The 19,580-nt window shown below is 47.0% G+C and overlaps 1 protein-coding gene across 2 annotated transcripts in view; it reads right to left on the reverse strand.

Moving 5' to 3' along the window:
- Positions 1 to 1,013: 1,013 nt before the first annotated feature.
- Positions 1,014 to 19,580, reverse strand: part of CAMSAP1 (calmodulin regulated spectrin associated protein 1) — a 158,309-nt gene continuing 139,742 nt past the window's right edge. For both annotated transcript variants that reach the window (XM_082262891.1, XM_082262890.1), the window contains 2 exons: positions 4,029 to 4,147; positions 1,014 to 3,041 (listed from right to left, as the gene is read on the reverse strand). In XM_082262891.1, the coding sequence (XP_082119017.1) occupies positions 2,739 to 3,041; positions 4,029 to 4,147 (422 nt within the window). In that variant the 3' untranslated portion in view covers positions 1,014 to 2,738. The remainder of the gene's footprint in view (positions 3,042 to 4,028; positions 4,148 to 19,580) is intronic.

Raw genomic sequence — 19,580 nt, forward strand, 5'->3', positions numbered from 1 at the left:
TGTGACACTCCTCCAGGTGACTGCAACACTCATTACCGCTGTGTTTTCCCTTCCACAAGAAGCTGGAAGGAAATGAAAGATTCAAAAAAAAAATAAAAGTGAAGGAGTTCCAGGTGCCAGAGCCGAAAGGCCCACTCCCAAAAAAGTGAGTCGTCAAGAGACATAAACACAAAGGAAATCCTAACCGAGAGGAAAGATTGGGGTGGGGACAGAACTGGCCTATTACATTTATGGCTTCTGGCAAAGAAGTTAAGTATTTTTGAATTCAAATGAGGGAATGATTAACATTACTTCCCTGAAATCGCAACACAGCCAACATCATCTCCCACTAATGCTGAGAATTTAAAAAGAATAAACTGTACAAGATGGCATATGGATAATATCAAACAGATAAAACAGATGCTAACACAGTTTTGCAAGTGTAAATGCATGCGTTATTTTTAACTTGCAAGTTCAAAGTGTGAAAAAGACGACTTTAGCTCTGATTTTAAATAAGCTATAGACTACCTTTAAGAATGCAGTTAAATGAAAATCAAAAAAAAAAAAAATAAAATTTTGCACACAGAATTAGAAGAATGTAAACACAAAAAGGGCAAAAAACGAACACTGTATATATACACAGTATTTAATTTTATTTAATTTCAGTGCCTTCATAAAATAAATAAACCATGGTGAGGAGAGGGGAACACAGGCATGGGGACAGCATGGTAACGAATCATTCAGCACTGTAGACTTATAAAGCTTTTGATTATATACATAGACAACAACAAGTATATACAAAACTGCAGCAAGAAGAGAAAAGCGTTGAAGGGCATTATGGGCATTTAAACAGACTTCTGAAACCGGTCAATGAAGATTTAACCTCCTCTACCTCTGGACAACGGAATATAAAAAAATGATCTTGCGTCAGGCTAAAAAGGCCTGCAGTGCAGAACTACAAGTTACAGCATAAACTAGCATGCTAAGATCAGACAGCAGAAGGTGTGCCAGAGCTTTTAAAGCTGTCTAAATGTCTCCAAACCTGTCGTGGCATGCTGTCACTTGTAGTTACACTACAGCTAGCACATTACAAGTCACCTAAACTTGCTTTAAATTACTTAAGAACACCTTCAGTACCAACCTATAAATTCAAGTAATACTTCAAAACGTAAAACTTGTGCAAAAAAAATAAAATAAAATAATAATACTCTCAAAAATATATTATTTAAATATTTTATGTGCCATGTTTAATTTAAACTGTAACATAAATTCACATTAGGTTTAGTGAAGTTGTACAGGGAGCGGGAAGAGAAACAAAAGTCCAAAGTGCATTCCATCTCAAAATAAAAATAGCATTTAGTGTTTTCAGGGTTTCTTTTAAAGCTGAAAGCTGTAACAAATGGCCCCGATTGTAAGCAGGTCAAACAATCCTTCAGAATATGAAAAGCAAAACTCTTGTTTTCTTGAATGCAAAGATATTTTTTTCTTTTTTTGAAAAGAGCAAAGAAAAATATTTCCTTCAAACAATAAATAACCCACCTCAGAAAACAAAAATTATATAATATAAATTTTCAACATAAGCACACAAGCTTCTCTGAAGTGTGCTTTTTGCAGAGTACACAGCAACAAATATTAAGATTATTTAAATGTTAACACATCATAAAACCATTAAAAAGAACTGTGTTGATCTTTAAGTGCACCATGATATTGGATATAGACAGCAGTACCTCTAGTAGTGCTCAGTGTGGAATATACCTACTTTCTATACCATACACTTTCAGGGATGAATATGTCAGAGCAAATATTCCTGGGGAGGGGACTGCTGTACCACTAGATAAAAAAAAAAAACTTTAAAGAAAAATGTTGCATTTAGTTCAAATCATGAATTTGCAAGCATAACATTTATCCAAGTTATTCATTGTATGCGTTGACAGGCAGCTGTATACAATTTCAACAGGTCAGTCACTCCTATCGATCCAAAATCAGCAGCGAAGAGGGCAGCAGGCGATACTTACTTGCAGACACTTTGATTCTGAGTTCTGGTGATTTTCAGACATAGGCTAGCATAATCAGAAAGGCGGCCATGTTGTCGAGCTGTCAGTAGCTATTGAGAACCGTTGCTTTATACGTGAAAAGAAACATATCGGGATGCTCCAGGGACCTGACACAGTGGAGGTTGCTATCCAGCACTGGGAACTTTCACTGCCTGGCAGCGTGTTGTGTCTCAGAACTAGCACCACTTCTGGGGGGGGGGGGGGGGGGGTCAGTCAATGACAGCCTCCAGGGCTGTCTGGGAGCCTCAGCTGTGGCGGTACAGACCATCCTCACAGATACCCTTTTAAATTCAGGAAAAATACACTTATCCGCGATTTGTGACATGCTTCTTTAAATTCCATGAAGAGGAAAAAAATTTAAAAAAACAGATTACAATATTACAGCAGAACACAGTTGGCAAAGAGGTATGAGAAATGCATCTCCTTTAGGTCAATTTGCTTCAGGGAAGGTGAACTTTGAACCAGGATGTACACAAAGGTACAACAGGAACGGTAATTTGTCTTTTTTTTTACCGTGTAAAATCTTCATGTTAAAATTCCATTTGGTGGAAGAAAGAAAAAAAAAAAAACAAAAAAAAAAAAAAACAAAAAAAAAAAAACAAAAAAAAAACCAAACATTCAAAGTGCTGCAGAATTTGTATCCGCTGAAGGCATAAACATGGTCTCTAAAGCCAAAGTGATCGGTTACCTCTTTTCAGCAAAGCTTCACTTGAATAGGGGATTCTTCTTTGGCAGCGCAGGTCGCTTGGCTTGCCACAAGTGGTTATGGATAGTCAGTGCATCAACGCTCACCGACATGGTTTTGGCGGGAATGACAGTAAACTGTTTTCTGTCTGAGCTGTACTTGTACAGTTTGTCGATCATTTTCTTGCTGATGCTCTTTGGGCCTGTTCCAGTCAGCTTGCAGATTTCCTCGGAGTCAGGATAAAAAGAATAAAGTGCTCGAAACTGGCATCCAGCGTCTCGGAACAGGATGATGAAGTGGTTGGCATCGCACTTTTCTAGCTCCTGCATTTTGTAACAGAAATTGTCAAAAGTACATGGATACAAAGCCGATAAAGGAAACACAATTAATTAAACTAAAACACAACACACATAGGATCTGTTATACAAGGTAAAAGTTGTGTTATGAAGGACACCACCAAGTACCATCTCTGTATGTGCTTCGGAGTACTAATGATCACCCAACACAGTAATCACGCCCACCCTGAGATCTCTCCCTCTGGAAAGCCCACCCAAATACATTCCATTCCAACAGGTTACACAGTAGTAGGGATCAACAGATTATCGGCAAAGCCGATATATTGAGGGCCGATATGCACTTTCCCCGATATATCGGAATCGGTCACCAAGGTGGACGATATTACCGATATTTCGGAAAGTGCGTGTACCGGAGTGATGGCTGCAGCTAGAGGCATCACCCCGGTACCGGCATCCATAGCCGACGGTCGTCTGTCTTGTAATGACAACCAATGCACCTGAGAAGCCGCTCGGCTGTCATTACAAGGAGCGGGAGTGGACGCCCCCCTCCGCGGCTCACCTGGGTCTTCCGTCCCACCGGGAGACCCGGGCAACCAGCCTGCATGGCCGCCGAAGGCGCGATCAAAGCCACATTCGGCTCTGATCGGGTCTCCATGCAAAAACCCAGAAGTGATGTCATGACAAAATATTGGTATTGGTATCGGCAATGAAAAAACTATTATTGGTCGATCCCTACACAGTAGCCACAGAAATGCAGATTTCAACATCCAGCTGGTGTGTTACAACTCAAAATTTTGAAGATGGAATTCAAGTGACTGTACTGTAATTTGAAAAATGTCATGCATTTTGAAAGAATACAGAACTGAATGAAAATCATATACCTTTGCTTTGACTACTCCCAATAGACAAAAAGGGAAATCCGCATTACCACTTATGGGTTACTGTATATTATTACTCTTTGAACTGCCCTAATTAACAAGACAAAAATAATAACAAAAAATTGATTTCACTTACATCCAAAGTTTGATTTTTCTGTGCTTCATTTACCCTCCCGGCCAGACAGCAGTGAGATATAGCATTGTGAATTATTGGTTTATTGGACTTGCTGCTTGGCTCCTTATAAAGTTTTGGACCTAGAAAAGCAGCAGAAATAATATTTGTTTTACTAATACTTTACTAGGTTCTGGTTGGCCTAGAGTATACTCAATGCCTTTGCATATGAGACATTAGAATGTTGGCTACCCTGGTGCAAAGACTTATCTAAATCAATAAGAATTGTTCTCTGTATAGCACTATGGCATATTTTAGAGCTATATGAACGTATATTAGTGTAGGACTGTGCTGGAGGCATCAAAGTGCAAGTAAACTATTTAAATAAAAATGGTAATCAAATGCATTACTTAAAAAATCCATTAAAAAATAATCTGGGATTGAGCAAAAAGCAACTCAAGCGAGATCCAAAGTAAATTAGAAAAAGCAGGAGTTTACAACGGGCAGTTACAGGTTCCCATGCACATCTATTTTCCTTCTATACCTGTGGAGTGCCAACATGGAAAAAATAAATAATAGGGATTTTGAAAGGCAACACATGGCACAAGACTGGTATTCATAGATCATGATAATAGCATGCTACCTTCACAGGATTGGACACTGGAAAAACGTTTGCTAGAGCCACCCTTCGAGGCTCCAGTTTTTTTTTAGCAATAAAGAATGACAAAGGCACATAGGGGAGGGGGCCTCTGCCCTACACTCCAAGATAAGGAATTTACAGGTATTTAAAATTCCTATTATCTTAATCGTACAGTACAGGACTGGTTTGCAAAGAGCATAGGACATAACCCAAGTAATAAAATTGAAGGGTGGGCAACAACATAGCAATTGAGAACAAATGAGAGTATTAGCCCCGGTTCACACTGATGCGGCTGCGGCGATCGCGTGTAATGTCGGAGCGCACTGCTCCTTCATTACATGCGATCGGCTGTGCGGTGCGAGTTTAGCCATACACTTTGTATGGCTAAATTCGCACCGCACCCGCAGCAAAGACGCACAGGACCCTTTTTTGCAGCCGCATCAGGATCGGATCGCACAGCGGTTCACACTTGTGCGATCCGATCCTGTGCGAACTGCAAGATCGCACTGCGATATGCGATCAAACTGGGGGTGTCGTTAAGATTACATTGACACCCCCAGCGTATCGCATATGGCAGTGTGAACTGCCAGGGGTGCGTTTGCAATGCGGGAACAGGCTGCGAATTCGCAGCCTTCCCGCATCGCATAAGTGTGAACCGGGGCTTACATGTTTAATAATTCAAAAACAAGCTGGATAAATTTAAATATTTACAATTTGAACCTACAGCTATATAAAACAATTCTGCTGACTGAAGGTCGCATTTTAACCACTTCAAGACACAGGGACCAGGACCTAGAATGTAGCATATGCGATCAAAAATAGTTAAGGTCTTCCATTATATTAAACCTCATGCTGCATACAGGTACCCAATATAAGCTTGATGGAATAGCTGCCCCATGACCCTCACAGAGATGTGTTTGTCTCTGTACAGAGACTCAGTATAACCGCCTATTCCCATACTACATTTATGGTCCCTGTCGCTTGAAGCGTTTGTTAGGCGACCTTGAGTCAGCAGACTTTTGGATATAGTTGGGGGTTCAGAACTAAATATTTATTTTAACTGGCTTGTTTTTGGATTATTACACCTGTAATATTACTATTTAGGTTTATCTTTACCCTGTGAGGTACATGTTCATCTGACCCCTTTCTGTCCCCACACGCGCCCAGAAAGGGCCCCAAAGCTATTATACCCTTTCTTTAAATGTAGTTTTGCCATTTTTTTTCAGCAACTCTTCTGCACCCAAGGGGTCCTGAAGCGGTTCACTGCAAAAAATGTTAAGCTGAAAGTAAAAGGATAGTGGCATCCCCCATTACAATATTACGTTAAACTGGTCATTTACCTATACTAGAAATAACATTTTCAAGGGGTGAGGGGGCGGTTCTTTCAAAATAATGGGATGCAATTCAAATGTAATCTATGGATGATTTGTAACTGATTTTAAGATAATGTATCAATAAATTTTGTATATGTTTTTACACGTTGGTTGTAGTGCCTGCAAAGTCCATATTATCAAAATTTTGCATTATTATTAGTACTCTAACTCAGTAACCTAGTAGAAGGGAGATCCAATGCTGTATAGACAATCTAATGGCTCTCAGTTTCAGATTTTTGAAGGGTTGTTGTAACTCCTGCAGGGACCATGTCCCCTAAACAGTCAGTGAGTAGTGAACTCCACGCCAACCTGTATGGCGTGCATCTGCCATTACCATGTTCCTCCAAGTCTTGTTAACAAACGACTTTCCACAATACCTGGGCAGGACTGGAGATTCACGTCAGGAAGATCTTTGCCTGATTAGACAGTAGCATTGGGTGATCCAAGCATTGAATTTGCTTGTTCCATGCCTCTGGGGTGTTGGATTGATGGGTCTGGCATAAAACCTGGGCAAAGGGAACTGCCGTGAAGGAGGACACCGTAGGGACAAGAACCCTCATGCAAAATCAAATTAAGGTGCATTGTAACCCGAGGGTCCGGGAGCTGGGCTGTGTTCAAGATTAGACCCAGGTATTGCAGATAAGAAGGCAGGAGGGCCCACTTTGGAAAAATAATTATTCAGCAAAAGATATGGATGCCTGGATGTTTTCTTGGACATTGGCAGAGGAGTCCTTCAGCAAGAGGTTTTCCAGGTAACCTGTGCCGTGGATGCCCTAGGTTAGAAGAAGAGCAAGCACTTTTGTTACACCTCGGAGTACAGAGGAGAGCCTGAATGGAAGCCGAAAATTCGGGATGCACTTGGCCGAAACAAGCAGTCTTTATTAAATTTAATGTGGATGGCATTTTTTTTTTTATCATGTTGCTCACACAAATAGAGCTTTCTTTTGGTGGTGGTATTTATTCCCCACTGGTTTTTTTTTTCTTTGCTAAATAAGTGAAAAAAGACCGAAAATGTTGGGAAAAAAACTGAATTTTTGTAAAATACCTGTAAAATTCCTTTCTCTGAGTCCTCCGACAGTCGCCGCCACTTCATATTCATCACTAATGGGGTTATTGACCTTTGCTCCGCAGGAGTAGCTAGGCAACAAAATTTGTTAATATCAAAGCTTTTAGCATATCCCACCCCTAGGGGGTGGTCCCCTCAGTCAATACCTCCCTGCTTCCTGCATTCCCAACTCAGTTTCAGTAGCATAGCAGTAGAGTACACAAACAAACCCCAAAAGAGGGGCGGGGGCGGCGACTGTTGGAGGACTCAGAGAAAGGAATTTTACAGGTAAGATTTTACAAAAAAATTCAGTTTTCTCTTACGTCCTCCGACAGTCGCCGCCACTTCATATTCATCACTAATGGGGACGTCCCATAGCAGTGTAGACATGAGGGGTGGGAAAAAACGCAGCCGCGCCTAAAGCAACGCAGTACCCACATCAGGGAAAAAGGAACCTTACCAAAGTAAGAAAACCAACTGGGCAACAGGAAAAAAACGTGCTCAACAGGAGCAACAACCCAGGAAAACAAGTAACCTAGGGATAAAGACATCCCAACAGCCAAGGACCCAAAACAAGGGACCCTAAGGCACTGCCGCACTAAGAACTTTGCGGCCAAAGGAAGCATCCGCCGATGCCTGAACATCCACCTTGTAGAATTTGGAGAAGGTGTGAACGGACGACCAAGTCGCCGCCTTACACACCTGGGCCACAGAAGCCCGATGATGACAGGCCCACGACGTACTCAGAGATCTGGTAGAGTGCGCCTTCACAGGTACGGGAGGAACCTTTCCCTTCAAAGCATAGGCCTGCTCAATGGTCTGTCTAATCCATTTGGCGATGGTAGAGGCCGACGCCGCCATGCCCTTCCGAGGTCCCTCAGGAAGGACGAATAGGGAATCCGACTTGCGAAAGGATTTAGTCGACAGGTAAACCCTGATCGCCCTAACAACATCCAAGGAATGTAAAGCCACCTCCTTCGGATGTTTTGGCCTCGCGCAAAGCGAAGGCAAGACAATGTCCTCATTGAGGTGAAATTCCGAGATCCTCTTCGGAAGAAGACGGGTTAGGTTGCAAGACCACCTTATCCAAGTGAATCACTAAATATGGAGAGCTGCAGGACAAAGCTGCCAGCTCCGACACTCCGAAAAGGAGCATGTTGCAACACGGACAGAACAAGGTTCAAGTCCCATGGAGGCAAAGGCTCCCTCCTAGGAGGGACCAGGTGTCGCACCCCTTAAACAAAGGTGCTAACCAAAGAGTTAGACGCCACAGGGCGTTGAAAGAGAAAGGCCAGCGCAGAAATCTGACCCTTAATCGTGGCCAACGCCAAACGCTGGTCCACGCCCGTTTGAAGGAAAGCCAACACTCTCGATACCGAATATGAGCGAGGAGAATACCCCCTGGACTCACACCAGGCAAAATACGCCTTCCAAGTACGATAGTAAATCTTCCCCGAAGAGGCTTTTCTAGCCTTGATCAAAGTGGGAATGACCTCAGGGGAGAGACCCCTATCCTTCAACACCTGGCTTTCAACAGCCAGGCCGTCCAAGCCAGCGACTGTAAAGCAGGATGGAATATCGGCCCTTGAGACAGGAGATCTTCTCGAAGAGGCAGACGCCACGGAGCGTCGACCGCCAGATTCACGAGGTCTGCGTACCAAGACCGGCGAGGCCAGACTGGCGCCACCAGAATCACCGTGTGCGGTTCCACGGCCAACCTGCGAAGGAACCTGGACAGCAGCTGAATCGGTGGAAAGGCATACATCAGACGATACTGATGCCAAGGCGCCACTAACGCGTCTGATGCGTCTGCCCGAGGATCGCGCGTCCTTGCCACGAACCTTTCCACCTTGTTGTTTAGACGAGACGCGAACAGGTCCCCATCTGGTGAACCCCACTTCGCGCACAACATCTGGAAGACATCCGGGTGAAGGGACCATTCCCCCTGGTCCAGGGTCTGGCGACTCAGATAATCCGCCTGCCAGTTCTCCACCCCCGGAATGTGAACTGCCGTTATCGCCGGGACGTGTGTCTCGGCCCAAGACAGAATGTCGGCCACTTCCCGAGCCGCGCGGGCACTCCTGGTGCCCCCTTGGTGGTTGATGTAGGCCACCACTGTGGCATTGTCCGTCTGCACCCGAACCGGACGGCCCTGTAGCCTGTCTGTCCAATGCAGAAGGCAGAGAGCTATCGCTTGCAATTCCAGAATGTTGATCGGAAGGGAGGATTCCTCCTCCGACCAAGTTCCCTGGGCGGACAGAACGCCCAGAACACCACCCCAGCCCGACAGGCTGGCATCCGTGGTGATCACAGTCCACGAGAAAGGGCGAAAAGACTTGCCCCCCGACACCGCCGGGGACCGGAGCCACCACAGAATATCCCTTCTGGTATGATGACTCAAGGAGATCCAGAGATTGCGGTCGCCTGTCCCACTCGGCCAGAATCTCCGCTTGGAGACCCCGCGTGTGAAACTGGGCAAAAGGGATCGCCTCGAAGGCCGAGACCATCAATCCCAGACAGGGCGATCCTGGGGTCACAGGCGCCTGGGTGCAGAAATATTTTTGGCGCCCCCATGTGGGCGTGGTTATCTTACTAACTCCTCCCCTTTAAAATGTTTCTATGGCAACAACTCCACCTCTCAGTCTTTAAGCCCCACCACTGTTTGTAATCTTAAGGCGGGCAGGCGCTGTGGTGGCAAGCGGGCAGGCGCTGTGGTGGCAGGCCGCCTGCGGCCTGCCACCACAGGGCCTGCCCGCCTGCTACCACAGCGCCTGCCCGCCTGCCACCACAAGGCCTGCCTGCCGCCACAGCGCCTGCCCGCCTGCTACCACAGCGCCTGCCACCACAAGGCCTGCCTGCCACCACAGGGCCTGCCCGCCTGCTACCACAGCGCCTGCCCGCCTGCCACCACAAGGCCTGCCTGCCGCCACAGCGCCTGCCCGCCTGCCACCACAGGACTTGCTCGCCTGCCACCACAGCACCTGCCACCACAGCGCCTGCCACCACAGCGCCTGCCCGCCTGCCACCACAAGGCCTGCCTGCCTGCCACCACAGCACCTACCAGCCTGCCACCACAGGACCTGCCCGCCTGCCACCACAGCGCCTGCCACTACAGCGCCTGCCCGCCTGCCACCACAGCGCCTGGCCGCCTGCCAACACAGGCTGCACCTGCCCGCCTGCCACCACAGCGCCTGCCGCAGCCTGTGTTGGCAGGCGGGCAGGCCCTGTGGTGGCAGGCGGGAAGGCCCTGTGGTGGCAGGCGGGCAGGCTCTGTGGTGGCAGGCGGGCCTTGTGGTGGTAGGTGGGCAGGCGCTGTGGTGGCAGGCCCTGTGGTGGCAGGCGGGCAGGCCCTGTGGTAGAAGGCGCTGTGGTGGCAGGTGGGCAGGCGCTGTGGTGGCAGGCGCATTGGTAGTAGGCGGGCAGGCGCTGTGGTGGCAGGTGGGCAGGCGCTGTGGTGGCAGGCGGGCAGGACCACCACAGGGCCTGCCACCACAGCGCCTGCCACCACAGGGCCTGCCACCACAGGGCCTGCCCGCCACCACAGCGCTTGCCGCAGGTGCTGTGGTGGCAGGCGGGCAGGCGAAGCCTGTGTTGGCAGGCGGGCAGGCCCTGTGGTGGCAGGCGGGCAGGTGCTGTGGTGGGCAGAGGGGAGAGGGCACTGTGGAGTCTGTCAGGTGTCGATGAGGCAGTGAGGCCTGGCTGAGTGAGTGAGCTTCAATAAAATTGTTGTTGTCGTTTTCTTTGTCAATGTCTTACTCTCTTACTCTGTCTTACCTTACTGAAGCAGCAGACCAGGCAGACCTGCAGACCAGATGCCAGTTTGGCAGTTTCTTCAGGGGCAGGGCACAGTACTTCTTGTTCCTTCTCTTTTTCAGGCCAGGCACCACCGAGGCAGGTCACGTCACGCGGTCTTCTTTCGTCTCAGGGGCTCCCCCAACGCACAGCGCGCCGCTGGAGGGGGTGGGGGTGGAGCGCCAGCCCAGCCCGCCCCCAACACTGTATACTTGCGGAGGAATAGGTTCCTCCTTCGCTCTCTGAATGCTGGGGCGGCGGGCCGGCCCGGGCAGATGACGTCACTGGTTGCTAGACGCTAAGCGGTCCTAGCATAGCAACCAGTGATACAGCGGGACTGTCTGGATGGATCGCAGAGGAGAAAACACTAGCAGAGAGGCTGTGGGCGGCTGCGCTTGACTGGTGGTCAGACAGTAACCGTGCGGCGTGCGCGCTTGGGAAGCGGGTTAGAGGGGAGCGGGCCGGCCCGGGTAACACTAATTACAGTAACTCTCTCTGGCAGCTTCGGCCGTCCGGCGGCGCCCCCCCCTTTTTAACACACTGAAGCGCCTGGGTGCTCTGCACCCTCCCCGCCCGCTTAGGTTTGGCCCTGATCCCAGACACCTCATACACGTCCGGAGGGACGAGTACTGATTGTCCCTGAGGGACTTGACTTCGTCCTGAAGCGTCCGGAGCTTGTCGTCCGGCAGGAAGACCTTCACTTGAACAGAGTCCAGGATCATCCCCAGGTAGGGAAGACGAACCGACGGACACAGAGTTGACTTTGGAAAATTTATCGTCCACCCGAACTCCTGCAGAGTCTGCATCGTGATGGACAGGTCGTTCACCAGGCCCTGACTGGTCGCAGACCGGATCAGGATATCGTCCAGATACCCCAGGACAGAAATACCCTGGGCTCTCAAAGCCAGAACCGGCGCAAGCACCTTGGTGAAAACCCACGGAGCCGAAGCGAGACCAAAAGGCAACGCCACGAATTGGTAATGATCCTCCGCAATGGCGAATTGAAGGTACCTCTGGTGACCCTCGAAAATGGGGATGTGAAGGTACGCATCCTTCAAATCGATGGAGGCCATGAATTCCCCCGGAACCAGGGCAGCCACCACTGAGCGCAGGGATTCCATGCGGAACTTGCGAACCCGCACAAAGTGGTTCAGAGCTTTCAAGTCCAGAATCGGACGTACCTTGCCCTCCTTTCTGGGCACAGTGAACAGATTGGAATAGAACCCCCGAAATCTGTCCCGATGAGGCACTGGAACCACCACTCCCTGGGCCCGCAGGTCCCGCAGGTCCCGATCCTGCAAGCGCTCCGGAGATAGCTGAAGGTTTGAGGGGAAAAATCTGCTCGCCGGCCGAGAGAGAAACTCGATCTTGTATCCAGATCGAACGATTTCCTGAACCCACCTATCCCGAATGCGGTCCAGCCAGGGTTGAAGAAAACCGAGCAAACGTCCCCCCACCCCAGAACTGGGTGAGGGCGTCCCTTCAGGCCGTATTGTTATGGGCAGCGGACCCGGACTGGCCGGACTTCTGCTTACCTGTCCACGGCTCCTTCTGGGAGCCTTGGCCTTTGAAGGGTTTGCCCTTATAGTGCGACCGAAAGGCACGAAAGGACCCTTGAGAGGGCCTAAACGAGGTATTCTTCTTACCACGAACCAACTTATTCTTGTGAGATTGGGGCAAGAGAGTGCTCTTACCCCCAGAAATTCCCTTTATCAGAGTATCCAAAGATCCGCCAAAAAGGCGAGATCCCGCGTAGGGCAAATTAGCCAAAGTCTTGCGAGAAGATTGGTCAACAGACCAACATTTTAGCCATATCAGGCGACGGTTCAATACCGCCACACTTGAAAGACGCGCAGCCAAAGGGACTAAATCTAAGTCCGCATCACACAAATACATGACACCCTGATGAATTTGATCCACCATAGCCAAAGTTGTCGGCGAGGCAGAGTCAGCCACCAGGGTGCACCTGAGCACCTGCGTCCAATCCGCAATAGCCTGGGCTGCCATAATGGAAGCGAAAATAGGCTTCAGCATTTTTTCCAGCAACCGTATAAGCATGACGGGCCAGAGACTCCAATCTCCTGTCCGTAGGGTCCCGGAACACCGGGGTATCCTCAGCAGGGATCGCAGTGGATTTATTCAAAACCGCCACGCGTGATCCACCTGAGGCGGCACACACCAACGCTCATCAGTGGTGGGTGTAAATGGATAACGCAGTTTGAACCTACTCGGCACAGCAAAAGGTTTCTTTAAATTGCGCCATTGCTCATCAACCGCGCGCTGAAATTCCGCAGAGCAAGGAAAAACCTGCAACGTTTTGCGTTTCCTTTGCGTCCCATAAGAGGACATCAAAGCAGGAGGACATGGTTCATCCTGCAAATGCGTTTGCTTGATAGAAGCAACCAACTCATCCATGAGTGCAAGCTCTTCAGACGAGCCAGGAGGAGAATTATCAACCCCTTCTACCTCAGCCTCCCCCTCAGACCCAACAAGGTCTAGAGATGAGTGAGACCCTGAGAAGGGCACTCCAGGCATAGCAGCCCCATCGCCCTCTAAATCAGAGGAAATAGACACTGGGCCGTTTGGTGGATCGATCAGCCACCAGCATCTGCACCTGAGCAGCCAAGTTCGCCACAATAGTAGCCAGATCAGCCCCCTCAGGGGATGCAGCAGCCCCTTGGCCCCCCACCAAGGTGGGAGGAAACTTGCAATCCTGAGAATCCATGCCCCAGCAAAAGTAGAAAAAAAGGAGTACTGCCCCTTTAAGACCGCGGCGAGCGTAGCCCACCGCACACCACTGAATACACCGACCCCCACAGGGATAAGAACACTGGGCAAGGAATACAGGAAAAGGAAGGTAAAAACCTGGAGAGATCACACAGGCTGCTGCCACCGATCGCTGTCCCAGAGCAAAAGGAAATGATGCAATGACTGACCGTCCTATAAAGCCTATGCAAGGCTACACAAACATGGCCGCTCGGCTGACGATTCCTTAGGCAAAGAGAAAATGGCGCCGACATGTGGCCTGATCGATCGCCCCGCCAAAACGCCGTGCCATACCACACAGGACCGGGCACCATAAAATTCCCGCAAAAAAATGGCGGGCCGCAGTAGCGATCGCCGCACCGCATGTCTAAGCCCAGACTGCTTCATGCATTCACACAGCAGAGCGGGAGAGCCCCCCCCTCGCAGCCCACAGACAGGCAGCTATTCCACACAGGAATCTGACAGGGAGCTCAGCATTTACACAGACATGCAGGGTCACACAGTCCCAGACTGACACCCAAATAGACAGGTCCCCACATAGATTTAAAATTACCAGTCCGGATGGCGTGGGGAGCCTTCTCCAGCGACCAAACCGCTGTACTGAGGACAGGGAGTGTCGCAGCCAGGACGCAGTGGAACTGCGGTGCGAAACCGCAATGGCGTCCAGTGAGGTAGCCACCTCACAGATAGCATCCCTGCAGCGAACAGGGATGGGTCGTTCAATATGCCAGGGAAACCTGAGCTGAACGCTCGATGGCAGGCTGGGAAGCCCCTGGCCGGACAGGGTGGCCAGTCCGAGACCCAGCTCCGCATGATCATCTTCACCCGAAGAAGCTAACTAATGCTGAAAAATAACAGCCAAGTAAAAGAAAGAGAAAAAAACTCAAAATAAAAACAAAAAGAGAATGGAGGTTGAGACTGAGAGCCCCAGCACAGAAACAGCCTTGCTACTCCTAAGCTAGGCATTAGAAACTGAGTTGGGAATGCAGGAAGCAGGGAGGTATTGACTGAGGGGACCACCCCCTAGGGGTGGGATATGCTAAAAGCTTTGATATTAACAAATTTTGTTGCCTAGCTACTCCTGCGGAGCAAAGGTCAATAACCCCATTAGTGATGAATATGAAGTGGCGGCGACTGGCGGAGGACGTAAGAGAAAACATGTTTTTTTTTCTTCGTTTCTGCTAAAAAAAAGTTTGCTGATAAATAATTGTTCTTTGTAAATTTAGCCCATAATTTTATTCTGCTACATTTCTATGGTGAAAATAACCCAAATTAGTGTATATTATTTAGTCTATAGGAGAGTTATAGAGTCCACAAACCATGGTATTTATCTGAAAATTGATCAATCTCATTTCTTGAGGCCCTAAAATGCCAGGACAGTAGAAATACCCTCCAAATGGCCCCCTTTTTTGGAAAGTAGACAGTTCAGGGTATTTAGTAAGGGGCATGCTGAAAATGTAATTGGTCGTACTTTTTGTAAAATGACGAAATCAGAAAAAAAAAAATTCACAATTTTTTTTTTTTCCTTTTACATACAGTGTCATCATATCATCCTATAACTGGTGTTGCAGTGATCAGGGACACTGATTGGTGACAATACACAAAAAAACAAAAGATATATATTTTTTTATTTTAACACACTGCGACCAGAGCAATATAATGTTACCATAGTAACATTGTACTTGCTCTGGGAAAGTGTTCAGGAATCTTTTTTTACATGTTTACTTATAGCAGTGCATTACATTGCTATAAGCATTTTACTGAATGAAACAGAATCATTCAGCCTGTTAGGATTAGCTGTTATTGGTCAAAGCTAATCACATGGTACACACACATGGGCTGTGATTTTGCCCTGTCTGTACCAAGTGATCAAACTGACCAATCACAGCTAGAAACACAGCATGGTATGAAAGGAAGCCATCTGTTGTATACAACTACCATGTGACCTGCTGAGATTGGTCATGGCGGTCACGTGGTACCGGCAAGGAACTGGTACTCTGACCGATCATCGGCTGTGTCCTCTGTGACAGATTGCACCGCTGTGCAGCCCTGCAATCTGCGTTTCCTGACAGTACATCATATGACATCCAGTCAGGATAATAAAGCCACAGCTGTCAATCTGCTAATAGCCAGATGGGAACTGGTTAAAACATTTTTTCCATAGAATAAATATCAGCAAAAAATTAGAAGGAGCTTAAACTATTTATCTTCAATATTCAAACTTGTGCATGTATGGGAAAAGTCTTTTTAAACGTAGTCAGTGCCGTAGAACCCCATAGGGGTCTGTAAAGAGGAAAGGATCGCTGCTACTCCGGACCAACCCAGATGAATGAACGATAAAAAGCTGCCTCAGCTCCAACAGGGCTTAATTACTTATGACCCTAGGATTAGGCCCCAGTGGGCAGGGTGAAATGCAACAGCAGTTGTATCCATAGTGGAAAGCATCTGGTGCAAAACTTGTACCTCATAAGCTTCAAGGGAGAGAAAATCCTCTGCTGCCTCTGCTACAAAGTCAACGTCCTCAATTCATTCCTCCATACCTGTAAGTAAGGGGGGTTCTGCTTTTGATTTATTAACATAGTCAGGGGGGGTAAGAGGATGTGTAGTGTTTTTGGCCTCTGTAAAATGAGTGGTGAAAAAATTCAGACATGGGGAGAAAATTTTTCTTTTGTCAGACAGACCGCAATGTGCATGACAGAGAAGGCGGAGGAAGGGAGTGGTGTCAGAATAGCACATTCCTCTGGGAAAAGGGAATAGCTATTACCCTGAGCGATGTTCTGTTCCCTGTTGGCCATCTGTGGAATGCATGCTATTTGACCCTTTTGTTCCACCTCCTTTCCGCTTGTGATTCGCAATTGCTAGAGAGAACCCTTGTGAAGTACTCATGGATCAAAAGAGCGAGATAGAAGGGGTTTTGAGTGTCCGGAGGAGGAGCCACTATAACCCAGGTGCTTTTGATCTACAATTGCTGGTTAGGAGAACCCTTGTGGGGTACTCATGGTTCAGGAGAGCGCAATAGAAGGGTTTTTTGGTGTCTGAAGGAGGAGACACTATAACTCAGGCTTTGACCAGGTTTCCGTGGCTGTGTCTCTGTAGAAGTGTGCTTTCCACGGAAAAGGCATGGTGGAGTTATCCAACTAGGAGGGAACAATCTCCAAATTTATTAGCTGAAGCGTTACAGACAAAATTGTAGGGGATGCCACAATAAAGTGAACACCCAGTCCTCTGTCAAATCGCATAATGTACTATGACCTGCAAACAGTATTGCTAAAGCCAGGAACCAGAGTCAGTGAACAGGGAAACCCTGTCTTACCTTCGCCATGACACTGGGCCATAATAAGAGGCACGTTTTGCCTGTCACAGTTATCTTACCCTCAAAACCCTCAGGGTTTGGGAACCACAGAAATGGAATATGGTCCTGGACCTGTATACCACTCCGCAGCTAACTTCACACATTTCCCTTTGTGCGAAGGTGTGTCCCTAACACAGGGTCCAGTGCCCAAAGCAAACATTAGAAGTCAGCCCATATAGTGGGGTCTGGGTACAGCTCACAAAAAGGTACACATTGAGGATTAGCAATCTAGAGATTGCTAGGTGGCACAAGGCAATAAGCAGCCAAATGTTAATAGAAGAGTCAGATGGAAGTAAAAACTTCAATGCTTACAAAATAATACTGCTCTAGAGGGTAAACAGGTCCATCACCTAAGGACCTCGCAAAAAACTGAAGCCTTAAGGAGTTGGCTGGGTTTTATTGGTAATCTCTAGGTGGGGCATTGCAAATGTTTTTGCCACTGTCCAATTACCTGAAGGTGTCCTGTATGCTTACAAACAGAATTGAAGTATTTTTTAGAAGACTGCAAGCAGGCAGGCTATTATCGCAGAGAGACATACAATTTCTCTGCGATAAAATACACCTATCTGGCTGCTTACAGTTTTCTGTGGCATGTAAACTGTTGCGCATGTGCAGCTCAGTTTACATTACTGGCATGGTCGCTGTGTGCCAGGATAACTGACTCCTTTGCATGCATAGGAGTTATATCCTCCTAAACGGACCAATGGATATGAGTTGCACCTGGGGAGAAGATGCCAGCGCCAGCAAGGAACCAAGAGCATTGGAAGAAAGTTAATTGACTTTAGTTAAGCTTTAAGATATAGGAAGGTGATTGAACACTGGTAAGAACTCTGCTAGGACGCATCCTACTGCACGCTCATAAAACCCCACCCACTCTGTGAAACTCCATAAGTACCCATGGGACGTCCCCAAGCAATAAACTGAAGCGTGGGCAATACCATAGCAAACCACCTTCTTTACCTAAGAAAACACGAGAATTACTTGCCAGTATCTAATCACCCTAAGGTAGCCTGCTTAAAACCCATGGTCTATGACTAGACTACACTTCCTATGTCCTATACTATGATGATTAAGATACAATGAAAGGAAGTCAGTACTTTTGGTTGGTGACATTCTATTAGGCAATCAACAGCAAGGCACCATCCAAAGCTCCAACTTTCTAGACAAAATTAGTACTTTAACCATTTATGGACCACCCGCTGCGTATTTACATCGCTATTTTGACGTTAAGTACAACGGTTATGGCGGTAGATAGCTGCCATAACCCTGTAACCCTGGTATTTTTTTTAAACGGCAGGCGGTCCACTGTAACAGAAAAGTGGTCCCAGCGGCGGATTCGCCGTGGGATCACTTTTATGGGCGGCGGGAGAGGTTCCCACCAGCTACTTCCCGGTCGTTTTCCCCACTTACCGGAGCCGTCCGTAGTGGGGAAAAGGATCCAGTCCTTTCTTCTCCTAGGCAGGAAGTCGAGTGAGGGGCAAGCTGGCCCCCTCTATGGCCTTGGAGGACAGGAGCGATGCCATATTTTGCTTCCTCCCAACGACCCCTTTTTGTTTTTATTATGAAAAGAAAAAAAATTTTTTTTTTAGGCGGTTTTTAGTGTAGATGTGAGATAGGAGGTCTTTTAGACCCCCGATCTCAAATTAAAGAGGACCTGTCCTGCTTATTTCTATTACAAGGGATGTTTACATTACTTGTAAGAGGAATAAAAATGATCAAAAACCATTTTTTTTTTAAAAAGGGACAGTGTAAAAATAAAAAAGGTAAAATAAGAAGAAAAAAAAAAAAATAATAATAATAAAGCGTCCCGTCCTTCTGAGCTCGCGCGCAGAAGCGAACACATACGTCGCACCCACATATGTAAACAGTGTTTAAACCACACGTGAGGTATCGCAGTGATCATTAGACTAATTCTAGTCCTAGACCTCCTCTAACTCTAAACTAGTAACCTGTAGAAATGTGTCGCCTATGGATATTTTTAAGTACCAATGTTTGTAGCCATTCCACGAGCGTGCGTGATTTTTCAGCATGACATGTTGGTTATCTATTTACTCGGCATAACATTTTTCACATTATAGAACAAAAATTGGACTAACTTTACTGCTTTCTTATTTTTTAATTAAAAAAAGTGCGTCTTCCAAAAAAAAAATAGCTTTAGAAAGACCGCTGCGCAAACAACGCTTGACAAAAAAATTAGCATTGACCGCCATTTTATTCTCCAGAGTCTTTGCTAAAAAGAAAAAAAAATATGTAATGTTTGTGGGTTCCAAGTAATTTTCTAGCAAAAATACTGATTTTAACTTGTAAACAACAAGTGTCAGAAATAGGTCTGGTCTTAAGTGGTTAATAACAGTGTGTGCTTCAATCCAGTAAAAAACTAGTAGGCAGCTTTAGGTTGCCAACTGCCACTAAAGCACTATAGAGATCACTACAAGTACACGTCAAAGTAAAAATCCATCTTTACATACCCCAAGAAAGAAAGAGAAAAAAAAACAAACAATGATGCCTATACACATTTCTTTTAAATATATATATTATCCAAGAAATCTTAGATTTTCATCATTTGATTATCTCGTTTAGTTTTGTATTTACAATTTTCTCTGAGATA

The sequence above is a fragment of the Pelophylax lessonae genome (genome assembly GCF_965119305.1).
Source record: "Pelophylax lessonae genome assembly, chromosome: 7".
Classification (NCBI taxonomy): domain Eukaryota; kingdom Metazoa; phylum Chordata; class Amphibia; order Anura; family Ranidae; genus Pelophylax; species Pelophylax lessonae.